Source organism: Anas platyrhynchos, chromosome Z (genome assembly GCF_047663525.1).
Source record: "Anas platyrhynchos isolate ZD024472 breed Pekin duck chromosome Z, IASCAAS_PekinDuck_T2T, whole genome shotgun sequence".
NCBI lineage: Eukaryota > Metazoa > Chordata > Aves > Anseriformes > Anatidae > Anas > Anas platyrhynchos.
This window is the reverse complement of record NC_092621.1, coordinates 23,071,426-23,084,281: the sequence shown is the minus strand read 5'-3', so window position 1 is coordinate 23,084,281 and position 12,856 is coordinate 23,071,426. Positions and strand designations below refer to the sequence as shown.

At 34.5% G+C, this 12,856-nt stretch overlaps 1 protein-coding gene across 12 annotated transcripts in view; it reads right to left on the bottom strand.

Moving 5' to 3' along the window:
• ERBIN (erbb2 interacting protein) overlaps positions 1-12,856 on the bottom strand; it is a 120,964-nt gene that overhangs the window by 19,887 nt on the left and 88,221 nt on the right. For 11 of the 12 annotated variants that reach the window (XM_072031772.1, XM_038169987.2, XM_072031773.1 and 8 more), the window contains 11 exons: positions 12,646-12,720; positions 11,222-11,366; positions 10,723-10,795; positions 9,629-9,758; positions 9,152-9,267; positions 7,917-7,986; positions 7,336-7,435; positions 5,197-5,318; positions 4,055-4,225; positions 3,130-3,312; positions 312-426 (listed from right to left, as the gene is read on the bottom strand). In XM_072031772.1, the coding sequence (XP_071887873.1) occupies positions 312-426; positions 3,130-3,312; positions 4,055-4,225; positions 5,197-5,318; positions 7,336-7,435; positions 7,917-7,986; positions 9,152-9,267; positions 9,629-9,758; positions 10,723-10,795; positions 11,222-11,366; positions 12,646-12,720 (1,300 nt within the window). The remainder of the gene's footprint in view (positions 1-311; positions 427-3,129; positions 3,313-4,054; positions 4,226-5,196; positions 5,319-7,335; positions 7,436-7,916; positions 7,987-9,151; positions 9,268-9,628; positions 9,759-10,722; positions 10,796-11,221; positions 11,367-12,645; positions 12,721-12,856) is intronic. The other variant, XM_072031771.1, reaches the window with a different exon arrangement.

The following is a 12,856-nucleotide window of genomic DNA, read 5'->3' as shown; positions in this document are numbered from 1 at the left end:
TTCAACAGATTGAGAGTGTGTTCAAGCTAACAGTCCCCCAAGCCAGAAAATAGTCCTTTTTCCCTCTGCTTTTAAACTGATGACAAAACAAAACAAACAAACAAACAACAAAAAAAATCAAGAGGTCAGTACAGCTTTCTCTACTATACACCTAAGCATAAGATTCTACAGAATTCTTTTCTGTTTTCATTGCTTAAATAGGGAATTGATCATCTTTCTTTTAACACACTAATTCTCCTAATTTAACTAGAAAAACTAGGAATTTTGAGTCAAGGAACTATGAGAACTATTTGCTTTTTAGAGAATCTCACCTTTTTTGCTGTTGCTAAGAGCTACCACTTTTGGTTGATTTATGGAGGTTTCAATCAGTGGTGGTCGCATTTCTGCCATTTTCATCTCTTCATCAGAGGACAGTTCTTCTGACTCCTGTTAAAGGAAAAACAGCTTTATGTTGTGCATTTAACATAAGAGGTTAAAGGTTAAGTAAATGCTATCTAAACTGTCACACACTGAACAATAAAGAGGAAGATGAGCAACATCACATAGGTATAACATAGCAACTGTTTAGTGCATTTTGTAGTGCATGTCAACTGATTTTAATAACTTTTTTTCCACTGAGTTTTCCACTAAAGCAGCAGTATATACAGACTTGCTTTGTCAATGATGAACTCTGTGGAAATGCTAATCAAACCAGAAGGTAACTTCAGTTGCAAGACCCTGCTCAGAGCAAGCAGATGAAACAATTTCCCCCCCCTCTGGAAGAACCTCTGATTGAGTTTTAGTCAGAAAAGAAACAGTCATGATATCATCATTCAATGACATGGTAATAGACACTACCATGAAGTGGCACACACAAACTTTAAGTTTCCAGCAACAGATAAGGAAGTATCTGTGCTATTGTGTTACAACTTTTTTTTTTTTTTTTTTGTTCCCCACTGCTGGTGGAAATAGTAACAAATTATTCCTTTTCTCTCTGCAGTTGCTTTCAAGGTGTTGTAATACTGCTAATGCCTAACCCCTCCCTTGCTTTCTGCCCCAGGAACTTCACATTTTTTAGACTAAAGGACATCAATACTTTCCAATTCACTTAGAAATTCTCTAGATCTTTAGTATCTAATGCTTTTTTATTGCTCTCTTTGGACTCTGTAACTGCTTGACACCTTCATTGAATTTCAGTACTTAAAACTGCACACACTGCTCTAGCTGAGGTCTTAAATGTACTACAGAATTTACCTGTTCGCTCCTGATAAGACACATCAATGATGTTTGCTTCTACTCTTTTTTCAGCTGCCTACAATGTTGACTGCCTTTAAGTTACCGCTGAACCAGCAAACGCCCCAGACTGATGATCTGGGTATCAGTTCAGCAGAAAACTGCTCAAACTACATGATTTAGGAACAGAGAGTTATGCTGTGAGAAAAGATTGATTTTAGTTTGCATAGACTAATTTAGGGAAAGAGAGGGAAAAGGAAGTGTAGTTTGTTTTTTTACACCGTGTGTGAACTACAAATGGAAGAGAAGTTATTTAACTTCAAGAACAATTGACACTGAATAGATTTAGGCTAGAAATCACTAGTTCCTAACCATAAGATGGAGCTCAGTGCACTATATGAAATAGATCAACTAACACAGCTGCCTGCAACAGGAGCCAGGCAACAGATTCAGTATCCTACTGCCAGGTTTTCAGAAATATTTTGAAGGGAAAAAAAACCTTCCCTAACATGAACATTTCTCTCTAGTAAGCATGCTTCCTCTTACAAATGCTACAAAACATGTCACAGATTGCAAAACAAGTCTGTTAATGTTAATTTTTTCTTAAAAGTTTCAGAACATTTAATGTGTAGAACCTTCTAGAGTACTACCACCCCCATGATACCAACAACCTGGTGAGTTCTTTGGACTGCAGTAAAGGAGAGTAAACCTGAGTGAGAAGTAGCAATCACAGTGTGACAGCCTTCATTAAACAAGTAAGTAAATAAAACTCAAATCTGCTCCTCTGCAATCAGAACAGACATTCTCATCACTGCCTCCATCACATTGCCCGTCAGCTTTGGGTGTGACATATTACAAGTGCAAATTAATGTTGAAATGAAAAACTTGTATGCATGTAAGGTTTAGATATCTGGATTGAGCTGTAACAAAACTACTAGCAGGTTTGTCCTTGCACTAAGAATTCAGTATCCCTGACTACATACTGCTACTGCATTTCCTTAACTGGCACACAGCCAACTTCAAAGACATGCTTCCACCATTAGACAACTAATACGATTTTCAGAAATTATGTTTTTAAAATAAAAAATAAAATACAATGTTTTCAGAAAGCAGGTAACAGCAGAAACACGTTAAGGGGGAAAAGACACAGCAACAGGCACAACTGCTTGCCACAAAGCCTCTTCAATGTATGATATATGCATGCTCCACTGCTTGCAAAACACAGACAAAAATAATCTGCTTGTGAAACTATGAAAAGAAGCATTTCATGGGTTGTGACTGGCAACTAACTGGCAAGTTCCAAATTTTATCGTCTGAAACATATTCTAAATTAAAAAAAAAAAATAGATGGTTGTTTGTCTACAAAGAATTCAGAAGTAAAAGTGTCTGACCTTTACAAGAAGTAAATACAAACCAAGTCATTCACGACAGCTTACTACTAAATATAGATGAATACATATTCTTAAACACATCTTCCACTTGGTATTTGAAATGAACAGGTAGTCACTTGGATATATAAGTTTTTGATTGTTCACACTGCTAAGACATTTTGGCACTTCAGTGACAATTACTATTATTTACTTAAGTACTGAAAGTCAAGCAAAAAAAAAGAAAAAAGGAAAAATCCTATTTGAGTCTTTCCACAGCTTGATACTTACAGTTTTAATCCAGTTTTCTTTATTTTTCTTCAAATGCATACATCTTTCAATACCAACTTTTTATTAGCTATTTCAACTTGTACTTCATATAGTGTGAAGTAAAAACAATATTACATTACCAACCCATTTGTACATACAACACTTATGGATGGCAATTTTCTGCTTTTGTCAACATGAATTTGTGTCTTTCATAGTAGCTAGTTCAATGCAACACCAGCACAATTCTTTGACTATTACGATGTTCATCACAATGCCATACCTCAAGCGTGTCCTCATGGTTGACAATTGTTTTCGTGTTCTGCAAGGTTTTAACAAGTGCAGCCATCTGTGAATTTACAGTGCAGTGCTCAGCTTCTGGTTCAGTAGGCTTCTGCACAGAGCTTCCGGCTGAATATTGCTTTCTCTCATCAGCTTTGTTCTTTATTGGAACAATTTCTGAAGTCTACAGGATTAAGAACATTTGTAGAAAAAACATCCTGAAAGGTTTTTCAGTATCTCATGATAGTAAGACTTAGTATTGAATATTTTAGGAAACTATAAAATGGAAAATCTGACCTTTGAAATTATCAAGTACAAAATACACAAGGTAGAGAGAAATCTCTGTAGATTACTAAATTATAGGCTCCACCGATTGGTTTTACTCCCCTCACTGCTGGGGTCAATTCATACCATTATACTTCCAGTTAAACAAACTAAAAAAAGGCCAAGAATATGTACAATATCAAATCAGCAGCAAACAGATGCCAAACAGTTCTACCACTTAGCACACAACGTCAGCCTGTTAGCCACTTGTGTGCCAGCTTGCTGCCTTCCCAACTTATTGTATTAAACCTTCAGTCAGCAGTAAGATTTTTAGAGATAATCCTGATTTTCCTTTTGAAGTTTCATGGGTAAAGGAAAATCAGGTAACAACAAGGATGCCATCCTCCAGAAACTGGATTCAACAGCTTGGTAGCATATCTGTATTTTGTATTTCCTGAGAATCAAGCCATCTTCCTTGTTCTTAAAGGAAAATTACTGCTGCAAAACACACGTTTATTACAAACTTCTTAAGATGATGAAAAGGTAAATTCTGTTCTTTAATTAACGCTAAAGCACTAATGCAGAGAAGAATGAAAAGGAATCAATGATACTCTAGATATTTGGACGTTCTAGTGAAGTCAAAAGAGAATGCTTTATCTAACCTTTACCCCCACATCTTTTACAGAAACTGCTTGGCTTTCTCGTTTTGATTCCTTGGCAACATCTTCAGTAGACTCTTCATCCTTTAGTCTATGTACAATTGTCTGGACAGTTTTGACCATATTCTTCAGTTCATCAGGATATGGAGTTGGATATCTCTTCAGATTGCCTTCCTGTGTAACAAAAAAAAGCAGGAATGTTCTAAATTTAATTAAATGCCATAATTAAAGTATTAGCTTTCAAACAGGCAATGAATTAGGACAAAACTTTCAGCAGAGAAATGCAGGATCTCCATTTAGTTGTTTGAGTCTACTTGGATTAAGACAATTTTATAAAACCTAGCAAGATTACAAATCTTTTTTATTTTATTTTTTTTAATTTGTCCATTGAATGCAAGCAGGAAGAACTATAACAGATGTACAGTACTTAAAGGAACATCAGGATTAATCATTTTTTCCCTACTATCCCTCTTCCACAGCAGAACCAGTTCAGCAGTCTCCTAATTATGCCCTAAACCAGCTAAGACTTTTTCCCTGGTGCTCCTTTTTAAGTGATCTGAGGGGGAAAAGAATTTTTCCAGTTAGATACCCTTAAACTAATAAATGAAGTCCTTCATTGGAGCACCTCTCCTGTTAAGAAAGTCTGAGAGAGCTGGGGCTGTTCAGCCAACAGAAGAGAAGGCTCCAGGGAGACCTCATTGTGACCTTTCCATACTTAGAGGGGTCTTATAAAAAGGATTAAGAAGGACTCTTTACTTGGGTAGATAATGAGAGGACAAGGGCGTATAGTCTTAAACTAAAAGAGGATAGATTTATAGGAGACTTTAGGAGAAAATTCTTCACTATAAGGGTAGTGAGGCACTGGCACAGGTTGTCCAGAGAAGCTGTGGATGCCCCATCCCTCGAGGTGTTCAAGGTCATGCTGGATGGGGCCTTGGCCAATTGGATCTAGTGGGTGGCATCCCTGCCTATGGCAGGTAGGTTGGAATTAAAGTCCCTTCCAACCCAAGCCATTCTGTGATTCTGTGATTTCTTCAGAAGACCTAAATCCACACCCCAATGAAGAAAAAGGATTGGGCTTGGGAGTGTGGATGGGAGTGATAGGGAGGGAAGCATCAACTGTTTAAAAAAAAATTAATACTAACCCGAGGTGGTGCCTCTCTCTCATCTTTGTCTTCATCACACTCAAATGCCACCTGAGCACGCTGTTTCCTCTGTTCCTCCCACAAAGATGGATTGAAACTTTCATTGTCAGATATGAACATAACTGAATAAAAAAAGACTTATATAAGAATAGGATACATTATACGAAATAAAAATCCTGTTTTTCCTTCTTTTTCTTGTATAGCATTTGTGAATTTTTACATGTATACTGGAAAAGGTAAGATGGTGATTAATAAGCTGAAAACTAACTGAGCTCTCACAGCTTTAGGAACTTGGCTGTAATTTTGTTAATAATCCCTACCTCTAAAGTTAAACACTTCATGGATGCAGCCATACACTAGCCTGAACCCTCACAATTGCAAATGTTCAGCATAACTCTGCAAAATACTTATATAAGGTATTAAAATATGTACTTTTACAAAACAAAGGAAATGATAGTTAGATTAATATAAACTGACTTCAGTGATACGGTCTCACTATGCTCATCTAAGAGAATTCACCTGATTTCACTTAATGATAAGGGAAACAGAAAAGTGACTTTCTGACAAGAACTTTCATTACCAATCCTGAAATAAACAAAAAGCTTCTGAAACTCAACATAAGATATAACTTCAGGTATACAAATGAGGAGCTTTACAGAGTATTTCTTGCCTAATTTTACAAGAGAAAAAAAAAACACTTTTGTTTACCCACTGTCTTATTCTAGCATGCTTCTGTGCCTTAACACCACTATATACTAAACTATATACTTCTCTAGAAATGCCAATATTGTTCATATTAACTGTTTCCAGATATATCTATACCTGAAATTGAAAAATGCTTATAGGCATTTATAATATAAAAATATATACAATAGCAAATACATATGTATAATTATAATTATTTTTTACTCTGTGTTTATTGGATACATTTTCTATTTTAAAGTATCTGTAAATATTCTCATAGACTTTTTATGCCTGAAACAATTCCTGACACACCCCAAAATTTATATTTTAATTGAAATTTGTAAAAGGATATCTATTGAACTTATTCAACCTAAGCCAAACAATTGTCCTTTTCTTTGTCTACAGAAAGGGACCCAGCACCTGGGTAAAATAAAATTCAAACAGACATAATGCTTTCAGGGACTACCTTCAACTTCACTGACAACCTCCAAATGATTTTTTTTTTTTTTTTTTTTTTAACTCTCACATTCTGTCACAGGGATTGCAGATTCATTATCTGCATTAGAGGGCACTAAAAGTGATGCATAATTTACTGTTTTTGTAGATGTTTTTGATTACTCCTCTCAATGTACTACACTTTTGTGCCATGGAACATAAAATGTTGCCAATTGAGAGTTTTGCAATTATACCCATTGATTAACCCTCCCATACACACACACACACACCCAGCCACCCACCCAGTCCAACTACATGCATACTATACTTCATATATCTCAAAAATAGTCTGACTTCTGTGAAAGAGGTACAAGCTTTTTCCTTTTGCCTGCGGGGGAAGGAAAGTGGAGAAACATACAGACTTTAACTCCCAGTGGAATGTTACTCATTTTCCTAACTATTTCACAAGAGTGCAGAAAGAACTTTTTGGCAAGGTCTTCATATTCTGTGCCTAACCTTTTATAAAAGAGTTTGAATAAATGTAAGCAAAAAGCATTTTTCCTTTTTTTTTTTTTTTTTTTTTTTTTTTTTTACATTTACAGTAAGCTACAGAATGCTATAAAACTTTCCAGAATTATGTATTCAGTAACAGAGTCTGACATATTGCCAGTCAGTCTAAAGCAGACACCTGGCAAGGAGAATTTCAACTCAAACCATTAAACTCTGCCCGAATGAAAAAGGATGTCACATTAGGAAGTGGCATCCATCACAGAACACAATCTTACCAGTCTATTCCTCACCTCACTCTTCCTCACATGCACACTTCTGACTGAAACATATTTTCACCTAGAATTTACTAATATGTGGATCATGTGTTTAAACTACATTTCTCATTCAAAAGACTTTTCATCACTTTGAATTTTACTTAAAACTTTGATCTAAGTATTATTCAGTGAAAATCATGTTAGTTGGATTGTTTTCAAAAAGGGAATATTCTGACAGTATTTCAGAAATTCTTACCATCCTCAGTCCTTGGTTGCTGGGGGAACATGTAATTAGTAAGAACTGTTTTCTGAGTGTCAGGGTCAGCTTCTTTTTGAAGTGGAATAAGTGGTTTAGACTAAGAAACAATCAAAGGAGGAACCATTAAGACAATATACAGAGGTAAAAAGTAAATATGATATACGTAACATATCTTATTACTTTGAAAACTGCTCTGCCTTCTATTACATCACTTATCACTTATTTTATTAAGTTTCCCCAATGGTATATCTATGGAAGAAACAACATGCTACATATTCAAGTACTAGCTATATATCAAGCACTATTGTTCCTGTAAGCCTAAAGTAACAACAAAAAATAATGTAAATTGTGTTACATTAGATTTCTTAAGAATTCAGAACTTTGCCAGAACTATGCAAAGCTCTGAAGTAGTGTAGGCTCAATGCTGTTTATTTTAGGAGAACAGACAAAGTCAAGGAATTACTGATGCAGATACACAGTATCACTTCTCATTATATTATGGTTTGCTCTGTACTTGTCAACTCCATTAAAAATAAAGTAAACATCTCTCTATATACATTTTTCCCCAAAACATTCACCTGATTATCTGATAGCCACATAGCAGTGAGCTGTTGCAGTTTTGTGAAGGTAAATGGCAAATTCTTCAGTCTGCAAATTAGAAGAATAAAAGTTTATTTAAGTACACTTATCAATACTAAGACTACTAAGAAACAGTGCTGCATTAGCCTGCAAAAAATGCTTACAATAGACATTTACAGATATTGTTAAATTAATAACTATTCACTGTTGAAAGGTAATAGCACTTAATTTAGATTAGAAGTTGTACCTAGAATCTTCTTTTGTATGTGAACTTCTAACCAGTTTAGCAAGCAGCCTAAAAAGTGAGACTGTTAATTTGAATTTAATTCAATTCAGTGATATGAATACCATTTTAAAGACAATCATTATCATGGCATGTAAATCAACTATCTGACTTAAAATCAGGACTATTTATTTTTATACTCTATTTTGGATTCTCAGCAATTTTCAGTACAAATGTGCTCCAATTAAGAAAAATAAAAAATAAAAAGTAAGAAGAAAAAGGAAAGAAAAAATTCACACCTGAAATAACGCTTTTTATTTTTCCTAAGAAAGAAAATGTATGTGAATGGGGCTGCCCTGAATAATAAGAGCTCTGGCATTAATGGAGGTATCAGGCTATGGGTAGAGTACAGAGAAGCTGGATTTGGATAACAGGAGGGAGAGCTCAGACTTCTCTCTCCCAACATATTTAATTTCTGTGAATTGGCAGTTCCTCAATGAGAAGGGTTTTGCCAGTTTTTAACGACCAGCTCTAATGAAACAACTCCTTCTTCCCCGCTGTCCAGCACACTCAAGTGTTCTACAATATACTGTGATACTGTTTTATGTCCTCCATATGCAATACAGGAAGCTATTAATTTTTAGCTAGGAATCAAATAGAAATGTTAAGAAAAGAACAAATTAATTCCCTAGAAAAATACATGCTAACAACCATGGGTGTATCTAAAGCTGTGTGTCAATGCAGATGCTTAAGTCATCAGGAATGTGCCTAATTCGAAGAAATACATCGTCATACAATGGACCAATAATAAATAAAATACAACGTAGCAACAATAAAATACATACGTTCCAGTCAGCTTATAACCTGTGGGTGAGATATGATGAAAAAGAACATGGTATATTCACAAAAGTAACTCTACTTACATTTAGAGGATAGACATAAGTTACAATAAAACTTTTGCAATGCTACGGCTCTTTACAATACTTTTACTTAAATTGTGTGTTCACAAACCTATTGTCACTCAGATTGATGACCTTTAATTTCTGCATATCACCCATCTCTTCAGGGAGAAATTCAAGCTTATTAGAATGCAGAAACAACACTGTTACATACTTCCAATTTCCTATCTGGAAAAAAAAAGAAAAAAAGAATTAATTCACTTTCATAGCTCTAAATATATGGGTTATTATTTTAAAACAACTAGACTGCAGCTATTTTTCCTTGTGAAGTATAATTAGGATTATTTTATATATTCCTGTTAGTTCAATAGCAACTGAATTTTAATTCTTGCTTCAAAAATTTTTCAGATTTAATTTCATTATTTGAAAACTTGTGTATTCATATATGCCTTCCTTTACACACACACACACCACACACAAAACCTAGGCAAGAATTCTCAACTTGCTAACCAAATAAAATTTGTACAGAAAAGGCAGTTTAATATCCATGAAAATATTTCAGTTTACAGTTTTGTAAGTACAAACATACCTCTGGTGGCAGTTGTGTTAAGAAGTTGTGATCTGCAGCAAATGTCCTTATATTAGAGAGTTGCCCAACAGATGAAGGCAAAGTTTCAATCTCATTGAAACTACAGTCCAGCTCTTCTACTGACACTAACCTGAAAAAAATATTACGCCGCTGTACAGGTTAATTCACCCAACATTAGTCGGGCACTAAGTTTGAATTACATTAATACCAATAACAATTACAAATGAAATTCAAAATGAAACTCTGACACCCAAATGAAATTGAAACCCAAGAAAGTCCTTCACTAATTGCCTAAATTATCATATTTTCTTAATCTCCTTTACATTGCCCTCAGAAGAGAGCTTTCAGTGAAAACAGGGGGGGGTCAAGGTACTGAAGACTTTCAGAATGAGACAAATCATAGCCAAGCAGTTGCTGAGTGCAAGTATTTACAGTTGGAGACAGTGAACAAACGACATGTTAGCAGTGAAAAAGTATTTTGTGAATTCTGACAATAAAATGTAATGTACATCAATCATAATAGGAGAAAATAAATTGGAACAAATATCCCTCATCTGTATAGCACTTAATTCTAAACCAATTATTTTTGCTATTATTTCTGAGTATTAAACTACTGAATATCAACTTGGTAAAAAAAAAATCTTGCTGATTAAGAAGTGAAAACTCTCCCTAAAATATACAAAGCCTATGATTGTGCACGGTCAGATAAACTTTTTACAAGCTTTCTCATACTGGTTCAATGACCTGCAATACTTAACACTGTCACTGCTATGATACTGCCAAAAACACTTTGCAGCAGCTGCATGTCTTTGTCAACATATATTTCCTTTCTCATTAAATTTTTCATTTATAGACTGGTGGCTACATTAGTGATTGAGTAACATAGGTCTTCATATCAAATAAAATGTAAAGATCGCACATGCTGAAAAAGGGAAGAAAGATATGAAGCAATTGCTATCAGTTTTATTAAGACATAAATATGCAGAAGAAATTAAATCAGTTAGAGAAGTGTAAAAATATTCAATACAGAAACCATTGTTACAGATAAACTTGCAGAAAGGCAATGCAATGTTTTATTCCAGTGAAATACATACCCTCCTATGGAGTCTGGCAAATAAATTAACTGGTTTTCATCAATTTTAAGTGTTGTTACCTTCTTCAAAGAACCTGTAGAAAAACAAATAACTGAGTCAAAAACACATTGGAGATTATTAAATCAAGTTTTGATCTTTAATTAGGGGGAAATCATCTATATTCCTTGGCATTCCCATAGTGCTACACGCCTACTAAAAGTGAGCAGGTGGGAACTCATTTATCAGTTTACCACAAGGCAGTCAGAGGAAATAAGTATCTTTTTTAAAAATAAACAAACAAAAAACTCTGTTACAGTCAACAATTATTCATCCATTTACAAATTACAGTATAAAATTAAAAATGCTCCAGAACAAATATGAATGTTTTATTCAGCTTTATCCAAAGTGGAGCTTTAAATCAATTGAAACTTAGATCTAAAACACCATTTGTGTTCATTTGTGTATTTTCAAGTGTTCTGTGTCTAACTTTTTAGAGCTTGAATTAAATGAAAATACAAACCAATAGACTCTGGCAGTTGCTGAAGCGAATTACTGGATAACAATAGGTCTTGTAGGCTTTCACAACCTGAAATACCTTCTTCAACCACTTCAATGTTGTTTTTAGAAACGTCCAAGTAGGTCAGTTGTTTCAAAGTGCCTATGAACTACAAGAAAAAGAAAATGTATTCTAGGAAGTGCAAGTTCAACAACAAAAAAAAGCCAGCATTTTTGACAACAAACTGTCTCTGAAATACAATGCTACAGGAAAAAGTGAAAACCTATTTACAATGCTGAAATACAACTTTACGTGGAATACCCAAACCTTATAATGTAATATTTTGTGCTGACACATATAGTTAACATGATGCTCGAGACACAGACTGTAAATTCAAGTGCTTGATCAATTACCGTGGACCAAGTGATAGAAGCCTTAGAACAGAAGAACAGAGGTGCACAATATAATGTAAGGACATAATCAGACTCATCTGAAGTCTTTTAATGCTTATTTTTTTTGCATTTGGTGTTAAATTGCATTCTACTTAACCTCAAAAACAACATGAGTGAACCACTGACCTGTACTGAAGACCAAAACAAGTTAAAGTATAGCATGTATTACATTTTCATATGAACTAAGAATAAACTTGAAGATTTATAAACACTTTATACACGCTAGTCTTTAATATCTTCAAAGGTGAGAAGCAATTGCTTCCAAACAGTTTTATAACAAAGTAGAAAATTTTAACATCCACTCAACTCTTCTCATGGAACTCTTAGCTGAAGTGAAGAAAGACAGTACAGAAGACTATTAATCAGGCAAGACAGCCTCACATCAGATGTTCACTAATGATTTTAACTCTGAAAACACACCAGGTGCTTCCCAGATTTTAAATACTAGTTTACTAGAACATAAACACAGGTTCACACGTACTGTAATAATAGGTCATCCTTGACCCCATGTAATTCCAAGAGATGTCAGAAACCTTCATGAAATCAGGAGAATGCTGTCTCAGGAATTTGCTATTGTACACTCCGCACGAAGTCTTCAACACCCATTGCTTGTTTTACTGCCTTTACCAGTGAAGTCACATAACTTTTACCCTGTATACTCCTGCTTGCTCTCTAACACAAAGTAATTCCTTTTTGGAAGGACTGGGCAGCTCTAAATTTGACACAGGATTTGATCTAGGATTTTTACCCCTTTCTTTATTTGGAACATTATTTTTAGATGACAGAACTTTCAATGAAAGGAAAGCTCTGCTCCCAACTCTGAAGGTCAGTGACAATTTCTAAGTAGGCCAGTAAATGCTTAAGCAGCACTTAGATTTTTGTCTTTGAGTAACATTAAAATTATACATCAACTTTAATATGTTTAATACACTAGCTGACAAAGCAAATTCCACTGTAAATTAAAATACTAAATATTTGATACAGTAAAGGACTTACCCCTGGAATAAGTGTTAGTCTATTACCATCCATCCAAAATTCCTTTAATCCGCTCAATTGTTCAAGTACTTCAGGCTGAAAAGGGAAACAGATTTTTAAAAATTTCGTACAGAAAGTATTGAAATTCAAAAATAAATTTAGTGATCCATATACGGCAAATTTAAGTAATGTCTTATTATAGTTGTTATATTCACTTCTTTCATCGTGTTAT